This window comes from Gymnoscopelus braueri, assembly GCF_963280865.1.
Source record: "Gymnoscopelus braueri genome assembly, chromosome: 22".
Classification (NCBI taxonomy): Eukaryota; Metazoa; Chordata; class Actinopteri; order Myctophiformes; family Myctophidae; genus Gymnoscopelus; species Gymnoscopelus braueri.
In genome coordinates this window covers 37,970,143-37,997,989 of record NC_137624.1, presented here as the reverse complement: position 1 = coordinate 37,997,989, position 27,847 = coordinate 37,970,143, and the positions used below count along the sequence as shown (strand labels likewise).

Genomic DNA, 27,847 nt, shown 5'->3' with positions numbered 1-27,847 from the left:
TGTGACAGAGGAGAGAACTCTTTTGTTGGAGTGAGAGCAAGAAAGGACGAGAGTTAAAAGACAAAAAGAAGGAAGAGAAGAAGACATAAAAGGTGAATAGGCCTAACAGAGAATCAGAGAGAGACTATATAGAACGACTGAATGCATACATGAGACAGAATAGAAGAAAATAGAATGAACGAGGAGCTAAGCTAAATACACTTTGTTTTAGTCATTATTATGATTCTGAGAAATTGCTTTTTTTCACTTTCTCTAATCGTATGTAGCTGACCTTGGGGGAGGGAGGGAGAGAGAGAGAGAGAGAGAGAGAGAGAGAGAGAGAGAGAGAGAGAGAGAGAGAGAGAGAGAGAGAGAGAGAGAGAGAGAGAGAGAGAGAGAGAGAAACAAGACACTGATAAAAGAGGGAGAGGACAAGAAGTGAAGTACAAGACGAGAAGAAAAATCTGAGACGAGATGAGGGGAGGAAGTAAGAAGTGAAACGAGGGATCCAGAAGAAAGAGACATAATAAGAGAAGACGTGAAGTTTGACACAAACCTCCAAAGCTGCTGTAAGTGAATTCCTACCAATTTCCTTCACAAGAAGTGGTCAGAGTGACAGTAACATGCAAAAGGAAAATGCAAGCCAGCATGAATGTGTGTACAATACATGTGGATATACTGTATATCCGTGTGTGTGTGTGTGTGTGTGTGTGTGTGTGTGTGTGTGTGTGTGTGTGTGTGTGTGTGTGTGTGTGTGTGTGTGTGTGTGTGTGTGTGTGTGTGTGTGTGTGTGTGTGTGTGTGTGTGTGTAAACCAGAAAATGAATAGATTTCAAGGCCATGCACATACTTGTATATTTTTGTTATACTTTTGAAGCATAATTACGTTCTGAAATACATTTAGTAAATTGTCCATTGTCTGCATTTACCCAACATTGGGCTAACTATTAACCACATTTAACCATTTAACCATCTGTGAAATGGTTAAATGTGCTGTCCCGTGATGTTATGTCGAATCACACATTCTATTCTATTCTATTCTATGATATTAACCACTTAATACTTTGTTGACCGGGGTCCCCCAGTACTTGGTCCATTCCTTTTTTTCCCTCTACACCAAATCTCTTCGCTTGTATAGGTCTGTTTTTGCTGAATACTCACTTATTTTAGTAGTAGGGATGCCATGGTTCATGTGGTTCTTTTATAACCGTCACATTGATCCTTCCAGGTGATGAACGCGGCTCGTATCCATGACAAAGACAAGGTGAAGTCTTTCTGGGAGCAGAAGATCAACCAGCACACGGAGACCACGGGCGAAGAGGACAGCAGAATGAAAGGCAGCGCTCTGACAAGGTCACTTTACTCTGGAGATAGTGATAATAATGAAATTATAATGATATATACCTATTAGTCATTGTTCTGTCTTAAATGTCGTATTAAACTAATGAAAGGAACTTTCATTCTTTTTTCCCAAAATGACTTTTTGACTGGCACCGGTTCCGGTAGGAGAAAAAAAGAGTTTGTTGACCGCTGGTCATCAAATTATTGGCTTAGGAATGCGACAAAAACAAAACAATATCCATGAATTCAAGTCTCCATGGGGTAACTTATCGATAGAAAAAAATATTGTTTTGGGTGAACTATATCCCTTTAAAGTAAATACAAAATTATAGTGAAAATAATATATAATACTAACAATAAGTTGTCTCTTTGCATGGAGAAATTAGATAATGCCAGAGCCTAAATATTAACCTCAGCACTATAGTCCCCCAAAACCCAGGCTGTTGGAATGATCTGCACTGATCCAGTGAAATGAGATCTTTGTTGTTGTTATGGATCATTGGGTTATGTTAAAATGAGATCTGTGTTGTGTTATGGATCATTGGGTTATGTTAAACGGGTGGGGACAAATGAATGAGAGTTAGACAGACCTCAACGGGCCTAGACAGGACCTCACATGTTTGTAATAATGGTGCTAATAAAAATATATTAATATTATTTGCAGTAAGAGACTTGCGGAGTCCCCATTGAGTCTCTCTGTCGGTCATCAAATTATTGGCTTAGGAATGCGACAAAAACTAAAAAAGCTTCATGGGGTGTGCAATTGATAGAAAATAAGTAATTTTTTGGGTGAACTACTCCTTTAAGTACAGTACTTGAGTTACATGTACTTAGTTACTTTACACCACTGGTTATAACGGATCCCTCGTCCTTGCGAGAGGGGGGCAAACAGAAAGATGACAATGGCCCGAGAGAGAGCGACAGGCTTAATGATGTTATCGTTATGATAGAGAGGTGTTGCAGAGCCGATGTGTGTCCGTCAACACGGTCCAGTCAAGTTAATCTCTGGCATTATGTCATTGTATCCCACAGATATGTCAGCTAATCTCTGGTATTAAACAAATAACTCACTGGCTCTAATCAACATTCTCAGGCTACTATGTGATGACTGACGAGGTATTAGCAAAGCCACATTTGGGCTGTCCGTGCAGTGGTGTTTTGTATAGGCTCTAATGAAGTTATGAAACGGTGCATGTTACACATCCTGGTGGCTTGACCTGTGTCCTGTGTCCTGACGACATAATCCAGGGGTGGGCCATCTTTTCTGGCACAGGATCATCACCCACCCACCGCCAGACAATGACAACCACCGCTGCTTTTATGTCTTATTATAGGCTGCTGCTAATTAGAATAATAGTCATTTAATAATAAAACATAACAAAGAATGAGTCAATATTTTTTAATATTAACTAATAACAGTGGTGTAAAGTAAGTAAGTACATTTACTGTACAAGTACTGTACAATGTTGAGGTTCTTTTTCTTTACTGGAGTATTTTTAAATTGTCTATACTTTTACTTCTACTCCACTAGATCTCAGAGGCACATATTATACTTTTTACTCCGCTACAATTATTTGAGAACTTTAGTTACTAGTTACTTTGCAGTGCAGATATAATGTATTACATTATAAAACATACATTAACCACTTTAGCTCCGTTATATACTATAGGCTATTTGAAAATAGCCGATCTACAAGCTCACAACGACGCGTTGTGAGCTAGTAGATCTGCTATTTTCAAACATTTTAGTACTTTCACTTTTGGTACTTTAAGTACATTTTGATACCAATACGTTTGTACTTTTACTCAAATAAATGTTTAATTCCGGACTTTTACTTGTAACGGAGTACTTCTACATTGCAGTATTGATACTTTTACTTATGTAAAACATCTGAGGACTTTTCCCATCACTGACTAATAATGCTATGACCATTCTGACTATCTGTGCCTCCCCAAGGACCCGTGTTGGGGGTCAATTAACACTCCTCTGTCCTTGTCCAGGCTGAGAGGGGAGTGGCTGCAGAGGCTGACATGGAGGAACGAACACCAGCAGAGCTTCTTCGAGGAGCAAACAAAACGAGCAGAGAAAGCCCAGCAAGTCCTCAGCAACTGAACTACTGTATAATAGGTGACTGCAGGGGCCAGTTGCACCACCGCACACTAAGTTCAAACTTAGCCTAGTTATAGCTTAAACGATTCAATCCGGGGACGCATCTCTGTCATTTTAGATTTATTTGGCTATTCAAAAATAGCAGATCTACAAGCTCATAGCGCGGCACCGAGTGCCGCGCTATGAGCTTGTAGATCTGCTATTTTAGAAAAATCGTGAAAATGTGTGCAAATCTTTGAATATATATATAACTAAAATCTTTGCTTCTGGGGTTCCCTGGAACAAAAATATGTTACAAATGTTTGTTTTTTTAAAAGTATAAATATAAGATTTTTCTAAAAAATAGCCAAATAAATCTAAAAATCACAGATACTTTCCTGGTCTAAATGTAAAAAAAAAAAAAAGCCATTTAAAACTAGGCTAAGTTTGAACTTAGTGTGAGGTGGTGCAACTGGGTCCAGTAGGGTCTGCCATGGAATCTGAATCTGTCTCGCTGTTGTAGTCTGTCTGTCTGTCTGTCTGTCTGTCTGTCTGTCTGTCTGTCTGTCTGTAACAGTGGTTCCCAACCGCGCATTTTCAGAGCACGTTTATTTTAATGATGAGAAAGGAGCATGTATGTATAGCAGGGGTCTTCAACGTTTTTCAGGTCAAGGACCCCTAGCTGAGAGACAGATGAAGCAGGGACCCCCCCCCCCCCACTACAGTACATATTGTATGAAATTGTGTTGCAGATTCAACTTTTTCATACATTTCATAGATAGCTTCATAGTATTCATGTTTGACATTACTGTCATTAGTGTAGGTTGGATTCATGCTAATGTGTATTTTCAGACATTTAACCACTTAAACCATGAATACTTAAAGTAAACTTGACCTTTCACTCTGTATTTAGTCTGCTCTTTTTTTTTGCTCTGTATATCCGTGTGTGTGTGTGTGTGTGTGTGTGTGTGTGTGTGTGTGTGTGTGTGTGTGTGTGTGTGTGTGTGTGTGTGTGTGTGTGTGTGTGTGTGTGTGTGTGTGTGTGTGTGTGTGTGTGTGTGTGTGTAAACCAGAAAATGAATAGATTTCAAGGCCATGCACATACTTGTATATTTTTGTTATACTTTTGAAGCATAATTACGTTCTGAAATACATTTAGTAAATTGTCCATTGTCTGCATTTACCCAACATTGGGCTAACTATTAACCACATTTAACCATTTAACCATCTGTGAAATGGTTAAATGTGCTGTCCCGTGATGTTATGTCGAATCACACATTCTATTCTATTCTATTCTATGATATTAACCACTTAATACTTTGTTGACCGGGGTCCCCCAGTACTTGGTCCATTCCTTTTTTTCCCTCTACACCAAATCTCTTCGCTTGTATAGGTCTGTTTTTGCTGAATACTCACTTATTTTAGTAGTAGGGATGCCATGGTTCATGTGGTTCTTTTATAACCGTCACATTGATCCTTCCAGGTGATGAACGCGGCTCGTATCCATGACAAAGACAAGGTGAAGTCTTTCTGGGAGCAGAAGATCAACCAGCACACGGAGACCACGGGCGAAGAGGACAGCAGAATGAAAGGCAGCGCTCTGACAAGGTCACTTTACTCTGGAGATAGTGATAATAATGAAATTATAATGATATATACCTATTAGTCATTGTTCTGTCTTAAATGTCGTATTAAACTAATGAAAGGAACTTTCATTCTTTTTTCCCAAAATGACTTTTTGACTGGCACCGGTTCCGGTAGGAGAAAAAAAGAGTTTGTTGACCGCTGGTCATCAAATTATTGGCTTAGGAATGCGACAAAAACAAAACAATATCCATGAATTCAAGTCTCCATGGGGTAACTTATCGATAGAAAAAAATATTGTTTTGGGTGAACTATATCCCTTTAAAGTAAATACAAAATTATAGTGAAAATAATATATAATACTAACAATAAGTTGTCTCTTTGCATGGAGAAATTAGATAATGCCAGAGCCTAAATATTAACCTCAGCACTATAGTCCCCCAAAACCCAGGCTGTTGGAATGATCTGCACTGATCCAGTGAAATGAGATCTTTGTTGTTGTTATGGATCATTGGGTTATGTTAAAATGAGATCTGTGTTGTGTTATGGATCATTGGGTTATGTTAAACGGGTGGGGACAAATGAATGAGAGTTAGACAGACCTCAACGGGCCTAGACAGGACCTCACATGTTTGTAATAATGGTGCTAATAAAAATATATTAATATTATTTGCAGTAAGAGACTTGCGGAGTCCCCATTGAGTCTCTCTGTCGGTCATCAAATTATTGGCTTAGGAATGCGACAAAAACTAAAAAAGCTTCATGGGGTGTGCAATTGATAGAAAATAAGTAATTTTTTGGGTGAACTACTCCTTTAAGTACAGTACTTGAGTTACATGTACTTAGTTACTTTACACCACTGGTTATAACGGATCCCTCGTCCTTGCGAGAGGGGGGCAAACAGAAAGATGACAATGGCCCGAGAGAGAGCGACAGGCTTAATGATGTTATCGTTATGATAGAGAGGTGTTGCAGAGCCGATGTGTGTCCGTCAACACGGTCCAGTCAAGTTAATCTCTGGCATTATGTCATTGTATCCCACAGATATGTCAGCTAATCTCTGGTATTAAACAAATAACTCACTGGCTCTAATCAACATTCTCAGGCTACTATGTGATGACTGACGAGGTATTAGCAAAGCCACATTTGGGCTGTCCGTGCAGTGGTGTTTTGTATAGGCTCTAATGAAGTTATGAAACGGTGCATGTTACACATCCTGGTGGCTTGACCTGTGTCCTGTGTCCTGACGACATAATCCAGGGGTGGGCCATCTTTTCTGGCACAGGATCATCACCCACCCACCGCCAGACAATGACAACCACCGCTGCTTTTATGTCTTATTATAGGCTGCTGCTAATTAGAATAATAGTCATTTAATAATAAAACATAACAAAGAATGAGTCAATATTTTTTAATATTAACTAATAACAGTGGTGTAAAGTAAGTAAGTACATTTACTGTACAAGTACTGTACAATGTTGAGGTTCTTTTTCTTTACTGGAGTATTTTTAAATTGTCTATACTTTTACTTCTACTCCACTAGATCTCAGAGGCACATATTATACTTTTTACTCCGCTACAATTATTTGAGAACTTTAGTTACTAGTTACTTTGCAGTGCAGATATAATGTATTACATTATAAAACATACATTAACCACTTTAGCTCCGTTATATACTATAGGCTATTTGAAAATAGCCGATCTACAAGCTCACAACGACGCGTTGTGAGCTAGTAGATCTGCTATTTTCAAACATTTTAGTACTTTCACTTTTGGTACTTTAAGTACATTTTGATACCAATACGTTTGTACTTTTACTCAAATAAATGTTTAATTCCGGACTTTTACTTGTAACGGAGTACTTCTACATTGCAGTATTGATACTTTTACTTATGTAAAACATCTGAGGACTTTTCCCATCACTGACTAATAATGCTATGACCATTCTGACTATCTGTGCCTCCCCAAGGACCCGTGTTGGGGGTCAATTAACACTCCTCTGTCCTTGTCCAGGCTGAGAGGGGAGTGGCTGCAGAGGCTGACATGGAGGAACGAACACCAGCAGAGCTTCTTCGAGGAGCAAACAAAACGAGCAGAGAAAGCCCAGCAAGTCCTCAGCAACTGAACTACTGTATAATAGGTGACTGCAGGGGCCAGTTGCACCACCGCACACTAAGTTCAAACTTAGCCTAGTTATAGCTTAAACGATTCAATCCGGGGACGCATCTCTGTCATTTTAGATTTATTTGGCTATTCAAAAATAGCAGATCTACAAGCTCATAGCGCGGCACCGAGTGCCGCGCTATGAGCTTGTAGATCTGCTATTTTAGAAAAATCGTGAAAATGTGTGCAAATCTTTGAATATATATATAACTAAAATCTTTGCTTCTGGGGTTCCCTGGAACAAAAATATGTTACAAATGTTTGTTTTTTTAAAAGTATAAATATAAGATTTTTCTAAAAAATAGCCAAATAAATCTAAAAATCACAGATACTTTCCTGGTCTAAATGTAAAAAAAAAAAAAAGCCATTTAAAACTAGGCTAAGTTTGAACTTAGTGTGAGGTGGTGCAACTGGGTCCAGTAGGGTCTGCCATGGAATCTGAATCTGTCTCGCTGTTGTAGTCTGTCTGTCTGTCTGTCTGTCTGTCTGTCTGTCTGTCTGTCTGTCTGTAACAGTGGTTCCCAACCGCGCATTTTCAGAGCACGTTTATTTTAATGATGAGAAAGGAGCATGTATGTATAGCAGGGGTCTTCAACGTTTTTCAGGTCAAGGACCCCTAGCTGAGAGACAGATGAAGCAGGGACCCCCCCCCCCCACTACAGTACATATTGTATGAAATTGTGTTGCAGATTCAACTTTTTCATACATTTCATAGATAGCTTCATAGTATTCATGTTTGACATTACTGTCATTAGTGTAGGTTGGATTCATGCTAATGTGTATTTTCAGACATTTAACCACTTAAACCATGAATACTTAAAGTAAACTTGACCTTTCACTCTGTATTTAGTCTGCTCTTTTTTTCCCTCTAGTCTACACCAAACCTCTTTGCTGAAAATAGCAGATCTACAAGCTCATATTTCCCTCAGGGATGCTAGGGTTCAAGTGGTTAATGTAAAATAAAAACATCCCATCACACAAAAAATGTGTTAATATAGCATCAACATCTATTTAACTATTTTAACCCTATATGCATTGGCTGTTTGAAAATAGCAGATCACAAGGTCAGGATTTGCAACTCGTTGTGAGCTTGTAGATCGGCTATTTTTTATAAAAGAATCTTGATTCGAACATTTTGAATATTTATGAAACATTTGAACAACACAAATCTTTTGTGGGGGTCCCTAGCACAAAATCTTTTCTGATAGGGGTCTGCGGCCAAATACATTAATTTGGGGGTCCTTGGCATGAAAATGTTTGGGAACCGCTGGCGTAAAGGCCATTTGCAAGGCGTAATAATGCATCAAAGACTAGGAAAGTTGCAAATAGATTCTAACAATGGAGTCTCCTCCTTGTGGTGACTAGATGAAAGTAATGAAAGACTGACCCAGAAAGCAGGCCTTTTTTGGCCTTTATGAGATGAAAACACATCCTGCAGCATCTTGTTACAAACTTCCCGGCAAATATGTGTTCCATATTTTACAATAGAAGAGAAGCTACGTTGCTGTCTTCATTGTCCCAGAGTTTTGTGACATGTCCTTGTCCTTGTTACATAAAACTAGTGGTGGAAAAAGTACTCAAATTCTTTACTTAAGTAAAAGTACCAATACTGCATTATAGAAATACTCTGTTACAAGTAAAAGTCCAGAATAACAAAATTACTTGAATAAAAGTACAAAAGTATTGGTATCAAAATGTACTTAAAGTACCAAAAGTAAAAGCACTACAATATTTGAAAATAGCAGATCTACAAGCTCACAACGCGTCGCGATGCGACTGTATCTGTATCCCCCCCCGCAACACAAGGACCCTTGGGGGTCCCCGGACCCCACTTTGAGAACCAATGGACTATACGACCTTCTCACAGGGGGCGACACTGGCCACATTCAGCCTCTGTGACTCGTCATCATTTTTTCTCCAGAATATAAACTGAGTAGAGTTTGCATCCCATAGTCCAAAGGGACGGTCGCGCTGTGATTGGCTAGTTGGTTGACAGGACAACATTGTACACATTTCCAACTGCTTCATTACACAGTAAACTCCTCAGTGTCAATTTGAAACTCTGAGAATGTATAGCTATATATAAGGGTTCATCTGGTTACATTTATACTCTCACAGGGTTAAATAAACACTGGGGATGTTACTGCGTAGAACAATGTAAACATATATAGAGGGTAAGCCTTTACAGGTTCACCATACAGTCATTCATTCAACCATTCTAATATATTGATTTAATGTAATTAATGAAATCTAAATGCATTCTTCTGTTTACTAAATGAATACATATCAGACCAGGTCCGATATAAGAATTACAATGAAACATATTAAATAAATAGCTTAAATTCAATTAAATGTAGGACTTGAAGATTAAATGTATATCAATGGACCGGGTACGAGAGTGAGTGAGTTTTGCTGTAAAGGACCAGATTGGATAATGTGAGGAAACTATCCCCTTTCCACTGTATTTAGAGAGCAGGCCTGTACGGTATATTTGACTTACTACCTAATATTTCCTCTTATTTTATGTCATTAATAAATTCTGTTTCATTTAAACGGTTTGGGCTGGGCATTTTCTTTCCTTAATGTTAACTGTGTTTAGGTGACACGTTTTCATTGTCATTCATTGATTCGTGTTCTATTTTACGTGGCTATTGTTATTTATTGATGTTAAAGGGATAGTTCACCCCCAAAATGACTTTTTTCCTATCGATTATTCACCCCATGGAAACTTGAAGTTCATGGATATTGACTAATCGATAGAAAAAAAGAAATGTTTTGGGTGAACTATCCCTTTAACGGGGGCCTGGTTCGTTAACTGCATTTTACTGCCGTGCAAAGCACATTCTAGACAACATTTTTATAAAAGTGCTATACTAAAAATGTATCATTAATAATACGTCAGTATGACAATAGTGAATTGATATTATTTAAATAATGTTAAAGCTACACTATATGTCACTTTCCTCTTCCTCTTCTACCCTGGATTTGAACACTCAAATGTGTCTCCTGCGGAAGTCCTGACATTTTCACCATTGAGCTAATAGAGCCCTGCCTGCTGTGCTGCTTGCTCAGGGGATAAATTGAACGTTGACCATCAGGTCAAAATTCGTGTCAGATCCTGTGACACTTGACCTTTGACACGATCTAAATGCTGTAAAGTTTCACTGTAGACTGATAGACTTTGTTCTTCAAACATAAACGGAATTGAACAACCAATGTCTACAGTTTTTTTGGTAGCCTTCACTCTCAGCAGGGCCAGATCCTGAGCCCATATGTCCCCCCCTGAGAGACCAATGGCCTATAGCTCTGGTCCATAGCGTATAGAAGGATTTCTCCTTAACTCCTTATGTCAGACTATGTTGCAGTATTGATTTTTTTTAAACTTAAAGTAAAAAACATTTGAGTACTTTTTCCACCACTGACACACACACACACACACACACACACACACACACACACACACACACACACCCCCCCCACACAGACACACACACGCACGCACACGCGCACGCACGCACGCACGCACACACACACACCCTCCCACCCACCCACTGCCTGGAAATGCTCAATGAATGACTAGACTGGCTCTCAGCCCGTCACTCCGGGCTATGGGGTGCAGAGACGTGGTGGTAGTAGTATAGTATAACCCACAGCGTATTTAGCAGCCAGTCAGCACAACTCGATGAGGCAAACACTGTGCGCCGACGACGAGGAGAAAGAATGGCTGCGCCCACGACTCAGCATGGGCGATGTTTCAGTCAATGGACGGCGTCGTCGTCGTTGTGTTTACTGGTGTTGATAGCGGCAGCGGGACTGCCCGCCGTCTCTGCCCTGATGGAGGGCCTGTACTGCGGCACGCAGAGCTGCTACGACGTGCTGGGGGTGGAGAGGGACGCGCTGAAGGCGGACATCGCGCGCTCCTACCGGCAGCTGGCCCGGAGGTTCCACCCGGACCGCTTCAAGCCGGGAGACCCGGGGCTGAGACCCGGGGAGACCCGGGAGAGCGCTCACACACACTTCCTCCTGGTCGCCACCGCCTACGAGACCCTGAAGGTAACTGGGTCTAGACTAGAGAATTTTTGTTTTACACATTGATACACTCAGGAATGGTCTTGTATACGTGTAGTGGTGCCACCGCCTACGACACCCTGAAGGTACTGGGTCTAGAGCAGAGCAGGGGTCTTCAACGTTTTCAGACCAAGGACCCCTTAATGAGAGAGAGATATACAGCAGGGACCCCCATTATATATTGTAGGCCTATTAGCTGTAGAATACAACTCTCGTAGACGTATTTATGATTCTGACGTTTTCAATCTACGAGAGTTGTAGGGTTCACGCCCCATGGAGACAGGGACTTTCAGCACTATGCCCCCTAGACACTCCAAACATGTACAAATTGAAAATAAAGGTGCTTACCCCCACGCCCCAAATGTTAACTCTTGCTACGGGGTAGTAGTCTAATGTAATAATCCATATCTTTTAATAAAGAAGTGTTTTATGCCGTCTGTGGCCGATTCTGTTGGAAGTTCCCAATGGGCGGTAGTGACGCGCCCATCTGGTGAAACCCGGAATTACACTCAATGTAAACAGGAAGTAAACGAGGGTGAAAAAATGGCGTTCGGCCACAGACAACATTAAAACACTTATTTATTGAAAGATATGGATTATTACATTAAACTACTACCCCGTAGCGAGAGTTAACATTTGGCGCGTGGGGGTAAGCACCTTATTTTCAATTTGTACATGTTTGGAGTGTCTACGGGGTATAGTGCTGAAAGTCCCTGTGTCCATGGTGGGTGAACCCTCTACTCTGGTAGATTGAAAACGTCAGAATCATAAATACGTCTACGAGAGTTGTATTCTACAGCTAGGTCGAGACTAGAGAATGGAGACACGCACACATTTTTGTTTTACACATTGATACACTCAGGAATGGTCTTGTATACGTGTTGTGCCACCGCCTACGAGACCCTGAAGGCACTGGGTCTAGAGCAGAGCTAACGTTTGGCCTGAATACTAACGTTTTCAGGCCAAGGACCCCTTAATGAGAGAGAGATTCAGCAGGGACCCATTATATATTGTATAAAACATATATGTTTTCCATAGATTTCATAGGCAGCTTTCATAGACTTGTTTCACAGCACTTATCATGTTGGATTCATGTTCATGTGTATGTCCGGACATTTAACCATGCACTTAAACAATACTTAGTAAACCTGACCTTTCACTCTGTACTTAGTCTGCTCCCTATAGCAAACAACTTTGCCGAAAATAGCAGATCTCAACCCGATCTCCAGAGATTACCGCAACATTGCACGGAACGAGTGCACTTCATTCCGTGGATAGCCGCCTCGAAACCCCCAAATTGCGTGCATATGTACGGCGCTCCCTTTGTGACAAAACCATTTCGGAGGCGCGCAGTCACAGGCGAACTGTCACCCCGTGAAGGACCACCGAGGGAGCTAAGGCGACCGAGTTGCCGTCCTGAACGGTGTGACGTTCGCCTGTGCCTACTCAGCGCCGTTTGAGTTATGTACCGATAGGCACAGAATCGTAAATTTTGTTGTGGGGACTGCTCTGCTTCCGGGTTTTTCCGGGTTGCGACTGGTTACGCCCACCGTGGGACTCGCCGTACATATGCACGCAATTTCGGGGTTTCTAGGCGACTATCCACGGAATGAAGTGCACTCGTTCCGTGCAATGTTACGGTAATCTCTGGAGATCAGGCTGGCAGATCTACAAGCTCTATAAGTGCTATTTTTGGCTAAAGTTCTCCTCAGGATAAGGATGGTTTGGTTGAAGTGGTTAATGTAAAAAATGACACAAAGATTCGGCGGACTTGCTTGTATACGTGTAGTGGTCTTCTGCTACTAGCTCTGGTCCATAGCATTAGAAGCTTATATAGTTTATTTTAGGTTAGAAGGAGACCAGGGCTAGTCTTCTGCCAACTTATAGGCCAGTATTTACTGTAGAATAGTGGTTGTCAAAGCTATAGGGCCAGGGGTCTTTGAGGTGTGTGTGTTCAGACCCTGTGTGTGTCCAAGTCCATTCTCAGACCCTGTGTGTCAAAATCCTTTCTCAGAACCACCCCAAAGACCCCCCCCCCCCCCCCCACACACACACACACACACGATGCATTAGGCCACAGACAGACCCTTATAAAGAGTTAGAGACCCTCCCAGAGTTACAGACCTGTATGGCATTGGGGGTCCATCAGGTTCTCAAATGCCTACCATCAATCATTTAGCTGGCCTGGAAACACTCCAAAGACCCCTGATGAGCTTGTACGTCTGCTATTTGCTGAGCAGAGCACGACACCGGCACGCAACTGGCAGAAGACCATTAAACGTAAACGGCAAATACCTAGTTTATATTTTATCAATATGTAAAACAAAATGTGTGTGTGACATGCATACCAATCTGGGGCTGGCTGGGGGTCCTCGAAATTAAAAAACTTTGAGAACTGCTGCAGTAGAAAACAGTAACATTAGGTGGTTAGTTATAGGGGGGTTTCAAACTTTTTCATGTCATGCCACCCCCATGAAAAGATGTTTTGGCCAAAATTGACTAAATGTCACAATTGTGCTTTGAGAAATAGTGGTGGTGGTGATATTAAAACAGACTTAGAATAGTCATCATATCCGCCAAAAAATCGCGCGCGAGAGGATGGGACTTCGCACAGGGCCCTGCATTTCTCCCAGGCGGCTCTGGTGGCTGGTTTAAACCGTGATACTGTATTTGGTAGGTTAGCTCTAACCCTGAGCTTTGGACCCTTGACAGTTAAAAGACACAAAGATGTCTTTTAAAAAAGAGATAAAATACAACTGGATTTTAACATAAGCAAATAGTGCCAAGAAAACAATGAAGTGCTACAAAGTAACAGGTACACATCAAACCTAGCATCTGTCTAAATAACATGCAGTAGCATGTGGGGCCAATCAAACACATACGTGTATCTATAGTCCCTAAAGTAAAGTGTCTAAAATAACATGGCATACTGTATTTGAACAACTAGCCAACATCTTGATAACATTTAAATAACATCAAAATAATTTTGACCAAATGCTTCAATATTGTGACGATAATATTGTTTTGTGATCATATATTTAATATGTATTTTAATTCATGAAAACATTGTTATTGTTAAAGTGGTTAAAACCAGGAAAAGACAATACTTATGCCATTTCACAAATGTATTACCATCTATTATCATTAATATCGATATATTGTCCAGCCTGCCCTAAATTCAGCACCTGCATTTATCCCATCTTAACCCTTTAAGACCAGGGAACGCATCTGTGTGCCATTTTAAGATTTCTTTGGCTATTCAAAAAATAGCAGATCTACAAGCTCATTATAGCGCGGCACTCTGTGCCGAGCTATAAGCTTGTAGATCTGCTATTTTTTGGAAAATTGTGAAAATGTGTGCAAATCTTTTAAAGCGAATATTTTTAACTGAATTCTTTGCTTCTGGGGATTCTACAAATGTCTTCTAAATCCTAACAGTTTTCTGAAAAACTTAAGGCTGCTTTATCAGTGGTGCTCAAACTTTTTCCTGTCAAGGAACCACAAAATGATTTGGCCGCGGACCCCCATCTCAAAATATATTGTTCCAGGGACCCCCAGAAGCAAAGTTTTGAGTTAAAAATGTTTGCTTTAAAAGAATATATATATATTTGCAAAGATTTGCACACATGTTCACAACTTTTCAAAAATAGCAGATCTACAAGCTCGTATCGCTGTGTTTACACACCAAAAAAACTGTGCTGAAAATACATCATATACACACACAATACACATAAATAGGATGAGAAGAATAAAACATTTTTAAAAAAGTGTCAAAGGAACCAATATTTGAATGTCAGTTTCCTCAGAGTTGCTGGAGGGCTAAACTGTTGCTGGAAGCTGGGGGACAAGTCAACATGATGGCAAACAGATCAAACTTGACAAATAGTTTAGGGCTAGCATGGTATACTAGAACAGTGGTTCTCATTCTCAACTGGAATATGTGTCTCTGAAAAATGGCCAGTACACGCAACAACGTTAAAGGGATAGTTCACCCCCAAAATGACTTTCTTTCCTATCGATTAGTCACTCCATGGAGACTTGAATTCATGGATATTGTTTTGTTTTTGTCGCATTCCTAAGCCAATCATTTGATGACCGGCTGGAGACACAAAGAGTCTCCTTTGTGTCTCCTACCGGAACCGCTGATCATCAAATTATTGGCTTAGGAATGCGACAAAAACTAAAAGATATCCATGAATTCAAGTCGCCATGGGGTGACTAATCGATAGAAACTATCCCTTTAATATACACTACAGTACTTTAATACAGCAGTCCACTACCATTGAAGATTTTTCAAGTATAATTAATTATTTATTTCTCCCCAAAAATAGCAGATCTACAAGCTCACGCGATGTGACGCGTCGTGAGCTTGTAGATCGGCTACTTTTGTTTTGAATGGCTGAAGCATAAAGTAGGATTAAAGTAAAACTTTAAAACAAATTTGGATGCTGTGTTAAATAATTTAGTTGGGTACCCCGCGGGATCCCCCTCAAGGATCCCTGGGGGTCCCCGAACCCCACTTTTGCATATGAATAAAAATTACGTTTGGCTTTGAAGTTACATAGAGCAGATATGACAAATAACCTAAACATACGAAGAAATGACTGGCATATTTAAGAACTTTATACTTAAAAAATATTTTTATAGTGGAAATAGCCGATCCACAAGCTTTATTTCAGAGTTTGTAGATCTGCAATTTCCACTACTTTTTGATTTAAAAAAAAAAAACGATATGAAAAATGTTAAGCATGATTATGTCGATTATGCAAATCAATTTGCGATTATCTCAAATAATTGCGATTAGGCGATTATGTAATAATTGTGACGGGCCTAATGCCACGCCTCTTGTCAATGTGTGTCGTAGGATGAGGAGACCCGCAAGGAGTACGACTACATGTTGGACCACCCAGAGGAATACTACCGTAACTACTACACCTACTACCGCAGACGCCTGGCCCCCAAGGTGGACATCAGGATCGTCATACTGGTCACCGTCTGCGCCATCTCCATTTTCCAGGTAATTAGTTTTTAGTGATGTGTCGTTCATGATCGATTCGTTCAAAAGAACTAGTTCATTCGCCGTGAACGTGAACGAGCTCGTTCACTTTCTGAAACTGTTTACGGTCACGCGCGATGTAAAAAAAACGCTTCCGCGATGGTGTTTTACACACATTATAAAACATACATTAACCACTTTAGCCCTATTTTAATCCTAGGCTATTTGAAAATAGCAGATCTACAAGCTCACAACGCGTCGCATCGCGACACGTTGTGAGCTTGTAGATCGGCTATTTTCAAATATGTTAGTACTCTTACTTTTGATACTTCAAGTATATTTTGATGCCAATACTTTTGTGCTTTTACTCAAGTAAATTTTGAACACTAGAAAATAGCGCTACTGAACGAGAACGTGAACGAATCATTTGAACGAATCATTGCCGTGAACGAAATCGTTCGTTCACTGAAATGAACTTTTTTTCCCACCACTTAGTTTTATTTCAGTTGCCACAATACAGAGAAACGATGACATGACATGAAACAAGAATGTACGCACAACACCACAACAGAACAATAGAATATAAAGGGGTATACAATTTTTCTTTTTAACTAATTCACTCAATCATTTGAAAGAGTAGTTCACCCCAAAAAATATATTATTTTCTATCAATTTCACGCCCTATGAAGCCTTGAATTCATGGAGATTTCTTAGTTTTTGACGCATTCCTAAGCCAATAATTTCATGACTGGCAGTCTCCTACCGGTTCACCGATTCCGCCGGTCATGGGGTGTTGGGTCAGGGATAGAAAATGAGTCATGTTTTGGGTGAACCACTCTTTTAAGCTCAAATGGACTCTGATATACTGTACTTACATTTTAAATCCCCTTCACTGGGTGGTTGATTCCGGAGTTCACCAACCATTTTCATAATTTTTTCATGGATTTTGCAGTACGTTTCTGATTATCGTGGCCCAAATTGGCTTTAACCCATTAAGACCTGGAACGCATCTGTGTCACTTTAGATTTCTTTGGCTATGTTGTGCCGCGCTATGAGCTTGTATATCTGCTATTTTTGAAAAAATAATTTAAAAAAAATCAAAAAACTGCAAGATTTAGAAAAACATTTTAAGAATCGCCTCAGGTCTTAATGGGTTAATCTTAGAACCAGTGCAGATTGTGTACTTGTTTTCTTTTTCTAACAATGACCATCTGGGAAATAGTGCCTAAGCCACACCCATTCTTTAATCGACTCCGCCCCTCTCTTCCCCCCGGCCCCACAGTTCTACAGCTGGCACAGTAGCTACAACGAGGCAATTAACTGCCTGGTGACCGTTCCGAAGTACCGAATCCAGGCAACGGAGATCGCCAAGCAGCAGGGCCTCCTCTCCCGCACAAAGGAGAAGGGCAAAAACCGACGGTCCAAAGAGGAGATCAGAGAGCAGGAGGAGGAGGTACAAACATGGCTTTCTAAAACGGCTAGTCACATTCCTTGATTCTGATTGGCTGGTTTCTGTTTAGTGGACGTGATAAAACGTACTGCAATCTACTCCTTAGATCAGCTTATATAGGAGGCACTCCGGCTGGGTCGTCATGCCTCATTACCCCCCCTCAGCCATGATAAGATTCTCTGTAAACTGGGACCTCTAGTGGCTTAATGCTTTAACCCTTTAAGACCTGAGAAGATTCTAGAAATGTCTTCTAAATCCTAAAAAAAAATGAAAAAAAAACCCTTTTTTTTTTTCCTCGATTTTTCAAAAATAGCAGATCTACAAGTTCATAGCGCGGCACTCGGTGCCGCGCTATGAGCTTGTATATCTGCTATTTTTGAATAGCCTAAAGAAATCTAAAGTGACACAGATGCGTTCCAGGTATTAATGGGTTAATATACACTGTAAAATCCATTGACCTCAGAAAGTGTACAAATAGGGCGCACGGTAGCGCAGTCGGTAGCGCTGTCGCCTCACAGCTAGAAGGTCCTGGGTTCGATTCCCGCCGGGGACGCCGTGGGCGTGTTCTCTCCTCCGCGTCATCAGTGCCCATATACCCTAGGTGGGGTTGGTGAAAGGGCCTCTCTGTGTGGAGTTTGCATGTTCTCCCCGTGTCTCCTAGGGTAGGTAGGGGTAGGGGTACCCTCACGAAAACATGCTGTAATCCTGGTCTCTATACTGCCTCCCCCTGGTCAGCCGGGGCGCCAGATGGAGGGTAAAGGAACTGGTTGGAATAACGTGTTCCTTCCGCGCGCTACGTCTAACCGGGGAAACTCCCCGGCTGTCGGGTGACAAGAAGGGGCTTGCTAGCTCTCATGCATTGAAGCTCATGCATTAATAGCTTTCTTCCCCCTTTTTATTTGGTGAGCCAAAGTTTATATCGACGGAAACCCTCCATAGTGTGCCTGCCAAAGACGCATATCTGCGTTCTAATTAATTTCTCGCCTGGCTGCCAAAGACGCAGATCTGCGTTCTTTTTCTCGTTTTTTTCTTGTTTTTTGACCCAAAGACCAAGGAGATATGATTTATTGAAGATTTAAACTCCTATCCACTTCCTTGTTAACTTAAAACTTAAAAATTCTGTATCTCGGCTCCTGAGTACTTTTTTTTTCAATGAAAAATCTCTGGCAGTCTACAGCAAAAAATCTGAAATAATTCTGGCAGATTAGGTGTTAATATCGGATACGCATCTCCGGAATTCTCGCAAGACGAGATTTCACACGTGACGTCATCCATGTCACTTGTTCGTCAACAGTACGGCGGCCCATTTGAGACAAAAACAACGTGGAACGTTTACTGTCCTTAACTAACTCAGTAGATGAGTTAAGAAGAGTTAGATCTCACAAAAAATAAACACTTCAAAGGATTGTAACAGGTGGTGCAGGGGATATCGGTAATCAGCACAGGTGCAAATAATGTTCCTAATCAGTAGCTGTTCTTTCACATAAAGACACTCTATTACAGAGTCAAACTCCAGACTGGTCAGAATCAGAATCAGTTTTATTGTCACATCACAGGTTTACAAGGTAAAAAAGTGGGTGAAATTCTTTTTTGTACATCGTTCCCATCGCAACGTTAGTTTCCATAGAAAGAAGAGGGGGGGGGGGGGGGAGAAGAAGAGGGTGGGGGGCAAGTGGGAAGGAGATCAAAACAAGAGAGCAACAGAAGGCCAGACAAGTTATCTACATATTTACAAAGTACCTGAGATAGTAAAAACTAAAAAAAACTAAGGTGCCTGAGCATAGCAGCAGTGTATTCTATACTGTGCATGTTATACTTATACTGTGCATGATATACAATGGACGTTAAGGTGCTTAGAGGAAAGGAGCACAATAAAAAAGACAAAAAAAAAAGTCAGTGCGTTATACATGGGATTAAGGTGCAAAAGGTCAGTGCGTGTCCACCTAGGGTGGACTGACCCTAGTATAATCCGCAAGTAGCTCCATGAGGGAGTGCAACAAAAGTCATTTGTACCTGGTGTAGTCCACAGGTGTGTCCGAGTGTGTCACACTTCCTGGCAGAGATGTGCGCTCCACTGAGCATGTGAACCTTTTCTAGTGGTTTTTAGTCATGGCTGCCAGTTCCCACCTGATGTTGTGAGGGAGTTCTGACTGCTCCACACCGTACTGAATAACTACTAGCTTGCATAATGTCTTCAGTGTTGGACTATTTTCCCATCTCCAAAGAGTATGATACGATCTCCCACCATGCAACAGTGCATATGAAACGTCTGAGAAGGCCCGTTTCCCTTGAGTTCAACCTTATTCCAGGTGAAGGTCACTGGGCTGAATTTCCAAAAATCATTTAAGAATTCCTGGCTGCTGCCACCATATATGTACAGCTCTCCATTGTAGGCCAAGGCTGAATGACCCCGGCGTCCTTCTGGGAGAGGCTGTGCAGGAGGTGTGTTCAGCCAGTTGTTGGTCTCTGTGTCAAACACCCTGATGTTGTAGTAGACGACTCTGTCATCGTCTCTGTCATTGTCCCCACTGCCCCCAAATACAAACATCTTTGTCCCGATGATGGTGGCAGAGTCATATAGTGAAACAGGTGGTGGAGTTCCTCTGGTGTTAATTAAAGCCCAGACCATTGTGGTGGTGTCCAACTTGTACATGTCATTAGTGCATCCAGGCCAGTCTTTGATTCCTCCATAGATATACATGACCTTCTCCAAGACACAGGCTGCGTGGTAGTACCTCGCCTCTGGAACGGTTCCAGAAATCTCGGGCTTGAACCATCTGTGGGATTCGACATCAAATCCATAGAGCAGGTTGCAGTAAGGATATCCTCCCCAGATGTAGATGCACTCTGCTATAAGTACAGCTGTGTGGCCACAGCGCCTGGAGGGAACATCAGGGGGACCTTCTCCTCTTCCATTTGTCCATGGGGGCAACTTCCTCCAGCGTAGAGACACTGTGTTAAAGATGTGGACTTCAATCTGACCACTGTTCTTCTTCTGATAGTTTCCTTCAAATGAGTACACCTTGTGTCCGACTACCACAGCAGCTGGGGTGTCATTATCATGTCCTTTCAGATGTATCGTCCAGTGAAACATTTCACACACCAGCACCAATTTACAGAAAGGGTGTTAGAAGGCAGGGCAATTTTCCATAAGTTGCTGAATGTTTTTTTTGTTATAAATTACAATAACGACTTTTAAAAGGACAATTACATCTGATGTCATAATGATGTTGTGATATCATTGCGTGATGACATCATTATATGGAATATCTAATGACGTTATTCAACCTGAATGTCTATTTTAGCTAAATCTATGATCTGAATTGTGTCAGTACTATGACATCAGTAATCCACATTTGGGCATATTGTGATAAAGACACACTATCTGTGTGAATGAATGACTCCTCTGACAGGAGGGAGAATTATAATGATTAAAATACGCGATCTAGCACACCGTGTATACGCTCTGGTTTTTAGCTGCGGTTGACTCGTTATGGAATTATTCATGTTTCTACTGTACCACTCGTCCTAAGATATCATATCATAGAAAAGGTAAGAAAACCATTGGGCTAAATTCCCATTTCCCAGTCACATCTTTGATTCAGGATATTAATCTCTTTATGGGTACAGAACCATAATTAAAAGGTTGAGTGCTATATTAAACATAATGGCAGTGATGACAAAGTATGATGATATGACTTAACTGGTAGGCCTACAATCAAAGTGACTTCATGACTATGTTTTAGTAAAATGGAACTGAGTTGGCTCTGCTTTTTCCCCTGTACACCAAATCTCTTTTGTTCAGAGGATAGCTGATCTACAAGCTCCTATAGGGCTGCTATTTTTGGCTAAGATTCCCCCGAGAATGGGGTTCAAGTGCTTAATCCAGTAATCTGTTTAAAGGAGTAGTTCACACAAAACAAATACTTATTTACTATCAATTACATGATTGACTGACTGACTGATGGAAACGTAAGATGGAAAGAAACAGAGTTGGTCAGAGAGGGTGTGGAGTGAGAGACGGGAAGAAAAAGGAAAACATTGCAGTGAAAGAGAAATCATGCAAAACAAGAAACAGAAGGAGAGAAGTATGTGTGCGAGACAGAGAGAGAGGTAGAAAGGATCATCATACACTTATGGTCCCACTTGTACACTCTCAGAGTACAATCAAAAACACTGAGAATTTTCCTGTGTGTATATACAATGTCACCAAAATGTAACGTTTTCTCTGTTTGACTCTGAAATAATAATAATACACTTTATTTGTATAGCACATTTCATGACATGAAATGCAGCTCAAAGTGCTTTAGAGAGAAAGAATACAATTACAGTTACAACCAATTTAACAAAAAAGCAAGAAAAAAGAAAAGCTAAAGCATAAAACAACATTAAAATAGGCAATACAGTGAGAAAAAATCAACCAAGGAATCAGCTAAAAGCAAGAGTGAAGAAATAGGTCTTGAGCTGTGCTTTAAAGCTATCGACAGAGGCTGCCTGTCTGAGGTGTAATGGGAGTTTATTCCACGCTGTCGGTCCGTAGAAGCAGAATGCTGCTTCACCGTATTTTTTATAAGTCATTGTAGGCGCCTCGAGCAGGTCAGCACTTGAAGACCTGAGCGGCCGGTTTGTCATAGAGGTAGGCAGTCATAGAGGTAGGAAGGTGCCAGACCATTTAGAGCTTTATAAACTATTAAAATAATTTTAAAATCAATCCTAAAAACAACCGGGAGCCAGTGTAGTGAAGCTAGAACTGGAGTGATATGTTCTCTCATCCTAGTTTTAGTTAAAATTCTGTCTGCCGCATTTTGAACAAGTTGTAATCTGTCATTCGTTTTCTTTAGCAGGCCAGAGTAGAGTGCGTTGCAGTAATCAAGCCGAGAGAAAACAAAAGCGTGGATCAACGTTTTTGCATCGTCTAACGACAGATAGTCTCTAATTCGCGCAATATTTCTAAGATGAAAGAAAGCAATCTTGGTAACATGATTAATGTGTGTTTTAAAATTCAATTCAGAATCGATAATAACCCCCAGGTTCTTTACTGTGGTGTTACTTTCTACAGCCAGGTTACCAAGTCTACTTATTATTGATTCTCTCTGCTCACTAGAGACAATTATGAGAACTTCTGTTTTATCCTCATTTAGCTTAAGAAAGTTCTCACTCATCCAGCATTTTATACTGGACAGACAGGTCAACAATGGGTCTAGAGCACAGGGGTCGTCTGGAGCTACCGAAAGATACAGCTGGGTGTCATCAGCATAGAAATGGAAGTTCACTCCGTGATCGGTGATGAGTTCTCCCAGCGGCAGTATATACAGGGAGAACAATAAAGGACCCAGAATTGAGCCCTGTGGAATACCAGAACGGATGTCGTGTTTGTCTGAGTCAAAGTCAGCTAGACTGACAAAATAGCTTCTGCCTGTTAGGTAGGAGTAAAACCAAGACAAGGCTGAGCCTGACAGACCGATCCAATACTCCATCTTCATCACAAATAGATTTAGTTTCGCCTTCTGTAAGAAGACTGGGCATTAAATTAAATGAAAACATATTGTCACTGTCGTGCAGAAACCACCTCCATAATTAAACTTTTTAGGTTTTTTGTTTTTATGTTTGGAGTTGTAATCATGTCGGTGTTTTGACGTTCAATTGATTTCATCCCGTATATTTCTCTCCACAACTTTGATTCAAAGGTGCTCCGCAACATCATAAAGACCAAGATCGACATCAAAGGCGGCTACCAGAAGCCCAACGTCTCGGACATCTTGCTGTGTAAGATCGTCCTGTTCCCGTACTTCCTGACCACCTACATAGTGTGGTACGTGTCATGGATCTACCGCTTCACCGTCCGCCGCGAGGAGTATGGAGAAGAGGAGAAGTTATACATCATCAGGTATAACGGGGCTTCTTTTTATGGCAGGTCGTTTAGGCCACTGGTTCTCAACCTGTGGGTCGGGACCAGTGTTGCCAGATTCTGTGAGAGAAACAAGCAACCAGGTCAAGGAAAACCAGCCCAAAAGAAGCGACTATGGGCCACATGAGCACTTTAACATATACATCAGCTATTTGAAAATAGCAGATCTACAAGCTCGCGACGCATTGTGAGCTTGTAGATCGGCTATTTTCAAATACAATCTTGCGGGGAAATTATAATAAGCAGATCTGGCAACCCTGGTCAGGACCCCCATGAGGTGGCGGAGGGGGGGGGGAACTGGTCAAACATTGGCCAAATTGTCAAATAATATAATAAAGAGGCAAAAATTGTGAAAATAGCCGATCTACAAGCTTGTAGATCTGCTATTTTCTCCTACATTCCAAGTGCTTGTCAGGGTAGGGGGTCCCCAGTTCAAATATGATTCTTTTGGGGGGGGGGGGGCACGGCCTGTAAAAGGTTGAGAACCGCTGGTTTAGGCCATGTGCTCCCAAACCTTTTCATTTCAAGGACTTACCCCCCAGTTTGGTATGCATTAGGCCGTGGACCCCCGTAACTCAGAGTGTGCTTTGGTCATGTGGTTAAAAAAAACAATAATATTGTCTTTAAGCCATTAAGACCTGAGGCCGACTCTACAAATGCCTCCTAAATCAGTAGTTCTCAAACCTTTTTATGTCAAGGACCCCCAAAATGATATGCATTTGGCCGCGGACCCCCTTCTGAAAATGTTTTGTGCCAGGGACCCCCAGAAGAGAAGGTTTAAAACATTTTTTTCAAACACTTTCAAGATTTTTCCAAAGTAATGAAAAAAAGAAAGCTTATGTCTTCAGGAGGTATACAATATTTATAATGTAAACATTCTAGCAGTGTTGGTGTTCGTTGGCTAATCGGGAATATAGCTGAATTCAGCAAGACAAGGCACTTCAGCGCTCTGTGAATTCGTCTATTCTCTATGGACTTATATATATATATAAGATACTGATAAATAAGAGACTGAATTCATGGATGTTTTTTTGTTTTTGTCGCATTCCTAAGCCACACAAGGAGTCTACTTTGTGTCTCCTACTGGAACCGCCGCCTACCTTTTTTGGGGTGTAATATCCCTTTAAATTTCTCAGTCGCCTAGACTGATTTCAGTCATTTGGGTTTCCATAGAAGCCAGCGTGTCTTCTATATGGAAGCATGTTGTGTAGCGAAAATAGAAACAAGCTCTACAAGTGAGAGCTTGTTTTCGTTAATTATATTTAGATTAGAGCATTTGAAGTGGTCAAACTAGCAATATGCTTTGAAGCATCTGCCATGAAACCCTAATGGTCTGGTATATTTCATAAAAGCAAAGGTTAAAGCCTCGGTCGGTGATTTCTTCGCCTGTTTGGCAGTATGTAGAACAATATGACTAAAACATCATAATTTTACAGATTGTGTTAATTGTTCAGGTAACGGCGCTCCTTTCACACCGTTGCCATAATCGCACATTAGATCTTAGCCTTAAAAAAAATTCACTCGTGAGATTTCATTTTGCTTTAATCCATGTATTCTCCTTCTTCTTCTTCTGTGTTTTGTGTTCAGGAAGAATATGAAGATGTCGCAGGCACAGTTTGACAGCCTGGACGACCAGCTCCGAGAAACCTTCCTGGAAAAACATCTCTGGATCAGAGAGAACTATGAGGTAGAGTTCTCAAATTCTGTCCGAATTTTCGGGCTGGGCCGGGCCCAAAATCTATGCAAATTAGCCGGGACCGAGCCTCGGGTTCTGTGAAGAAAAAAGAAAATCTATTACCCCCCAAAAATGAAATTTCAACTGCCCCTAGCGGCCTAACGATAAGGCTGATGGAAATGAAATGGCAGTGGATGTGTTGCATGCAGCTCAAAGTGAACTTTACTCAGGTATCTAGTTTGTCGCTGTCCGACCTTCCTAGCCTTTGTTAGTAAAGAAAAAAGGGCGACAATGGCCAAAACTCAATCGAAAATAGGCGATCGAAAATTGGCGAAAGTGACAGTTTTGAAGATGTTTTGGCCATTATCTCTGGAACGGAAGTTCCAATCTGCTCAGTTCAAAGCGTGTTGGATGCGTGACATTGAGGACATTAAGCACATAATGACACATTGTCAAGTTTTTGGGCCTAAAAGTATGGTAATTGTTCGGGCCGGACCTTAATTTTCGGGCCCATTGAGAACTCTACTATGAGGTCAGTTCATATCTGGAGATAAAAAGTACAATTCAAAGGTACTGTAAGGGATATTTCTTTAAGTACCGTGTCAAATATCTCTATATTCCCATAGTGTTTAAGTGGGGCCTCCCCATCTCTCCAGCTCTTTAGTCTACAGAAAATACTTTTTCAGGTCGGGATACCAATTTGGGTCGACCCCAGTGGTCTGTACTTGGCACACTCTATTTTTATTCCCTCTGCACCAAATAACGTTACCTAAAATAGCCAGAACACATGAATAGGGACGGTACGGTTCAAGTGGTTGCCTGAACTGAATGGAACATGGCGTCTAAATTGAACATGTGCTTGTGTCCTCCTACAGGTATACCGAGAGGAGCAGGCAGAAGAAATGAAGATGAAGATGGCAACAGACCCCAGGATGAAGAGGTATCGCCGCTGGATGAAGAACGAGGGTCCAGGGCGAATCACCTTCTCGGACGACTGACGGAGGCGGCGGCTCGGACGCTGGCCCCACATGCACAGACACACACACACACACACAGTCACATACTGTACACACACGGCTTTATGCACGCTACTGCCCCAGTGCCAACATACACAGGTAACACGCTGTGTATTATGTGTACAGAAACTAAAAATGCCTTTTATATGGCAAAATATATTTTCTCAGCGATTATTGGACATTGCCGAGGAGGCGAGAGATATTTAAACTGACTGAGCATGGTTGGACATTTTTATTTTCATTTTGAGTTTTGCCTTTTTTCCTTTCTTAAAAAAAAAAGCTTTTTATGTAGAAAAATGCAGTTTGGGTTTATTTTTTATTGGAGATTCCTAATTTCCTGCAGTTTTCACCTTCCCAGTTGTTTCGCCTGTTAATGTGTCTGGCAGAAGCCACATTTTGCGTCATCTCTTGTTCCTGCCACCAGAGGGACATCTGGAGACGGTGATCAGAAACTGATGCCATGTCCACCAGAGAGACCACACGTGTCCTTGAGCAAGACACTCGAACCATTCACATACTCACGTCTTGTGAGTTGCCCTTGATAAGACTTATCAGCTACATGCCGAAAATGTAAATGTTCAAAATTAAGTAAAAGGAAGGGAGAGTAAGAAGATAATAAGCTGGAGTACACTGGTCCTATTTATGCTTTTCTGTTATGTGCAAACTAGTATCAGACAGGAGATGCAATGCAGAATGTATACAACTATCTAGATTTCATATGTACTGTATATTCAGATGCTGATTTTGAGGTACTGATGGAAGTTTACTTGAAATGTTGTGGGCAAAACTCCTGGTCTGGTTTTGGACGCTGTTTCCACCAAAGTGCTTTTTCCTGAGCGAGGTATATGTTTTCAATGGGAGCGCCACATATTTACGCTATACTGGGAATGCCAGCTGTGTGACAACGTGCTGACCGTCTTTTCTGTGCATTCACATCTGGCGTTATCTGGTCACAGAGGGTTGAAACAGATGAGCAGTTTAGAAGAATGACTAGCATTTTCAGCTGGGAAAAAAAGGCTTGGGTTAGGTGCACAGATGTAGCCCAGTTTTTAATCAATTTGAGCAAACTTTGAAGTTGTAATGTTGAACATACTGCAGTAAGTAGTGTTTACACGTAGTTTAAGGCAGAAATGTTCCCATGTGCTCTACAACTTTCTTTCCTTTATTGGAATCATTGTTGGACATTCTTCTGATTTGACCTTTATCACTGAGGCCTTTGGAATTAGGAGCAGGACCTGGCAGCTTTTCATCCAGGAAGAGAATTCTCTGGTGGGGAACGAACTTTCATTTCGGAGTAAACATTCTGGGAAACTGGGAAAGTCGATGAAATGCAAAATATGTGCTTGGAAACACTTATTGAGACTCATTGTCATTATCAACTATTTTTATTTTTTATTTTTATTGGGAAATTCTGCTAAATTATTACTACTGTAATTATTACATTTTAAATTGAAGTTTTATTGTTGTTGGAATTTTGCCCCCCCCCCCCCCTACAAGTATCATTTTATTGAATTTGAATAATGGTTTTATACTTTTTTCTTTTCAATAATGTTATTAAAAGAAGCATTGCTGACACAAC

The 27,847-nt window shown here is 41.0% G+C and overlaps 2 protein-coding genes across 2 annotated transcripts; both read left to right on the top strand.

Annotated features, from left to right (window-relative positions):
* Window positions 1-419: 419 nt before the first annotated feature.
* Window positions 420-3,439, top strand: LOC308078498 (protein FAM240C). Its single transcript, XM_080419683.1, has 3 exons — window positions 420-548; window positions 1,207-1,331; window positions 3,321-3,439. Exons 2-3 carry the CDS (start codon window positions 1,210-1,212, stop codon window positions 3,430-3,432), a joined length of 234 nt encoding a protein of 77 aa, XP_080275809.1. The 5' UTR covers window positions 420-548; window positions 1,207-1,209; the 3' UTR covers window positions 3,433-3,439.
* Window positions 3,440-10,784: 7,345 nt separating this feature from the next.
* dnajc25 (DnaJ (Hsp40) homolog, subfamily C, member 25) lies at window positions 10,785-27,847 on the top strand. Its single transcript, XM_080419172.1, has 6 exons — window positions 10,785-11,208; window positions 16,088-16,240; window positions 17,502-17,672; window positions 23,357-23,556; window positions 25,165-25,264; window positions 26,128-27,847. Exons 1-6 carry the CDS (start codon window positions 10,876-10,878, stop codon window positions 26,248-26,250), a joined length of 1,080 nt encoding a protein of 359 aa, XP_080275298.1. The 5' UTR covers window positions 10,785-10,875; the 3' UTR covers window positions 26,251-27,847.

What these genes read in the sequence shown, in the direction of transcription:
- LOC308078498 (XM_080419683.1), top strand. Translation starts at nt 1,210, where the DNA reads ATGAACGCGGCTCGTATCCATGACAAAGACAAGGTGAAGTCTTTCTGG. An exon ending in AAAGGCAGCGCTCTGACAAG is followed by an intron (nt 1,332 to 3,320) that starts GTCACTTTACTC and finishes GTCCTTGTCCAG; the next exon opens with GCTGAGAGGGGAGTGGCTGC.
- dnajc25 (XM_080419172.1), top strand. Translation starts at nt 10,876, where the DNA reads ATGGCTGCGCCCACGACTCAGCATGGGCGATGTTTCAGTCAATGGACG. An exon ending in CCGCCTACGAGACCCTGAAG is followed by an intron (nt 11,209 to 16,087) that starts GTAACTGGGTCT and finishes TGTGTGTCGTAG; the next exon opens with GATGAGGAGACCCGCAAGGA. An exon ending in GGATCAGAGAGAACTATGAG is followed by an intron (nt 25,265 to 26,127) that starts GTAGAGTTCTCA and finishes GTCCTCCTACAG; the next exon opens with GTATACCGAGAGGAGCAGGC.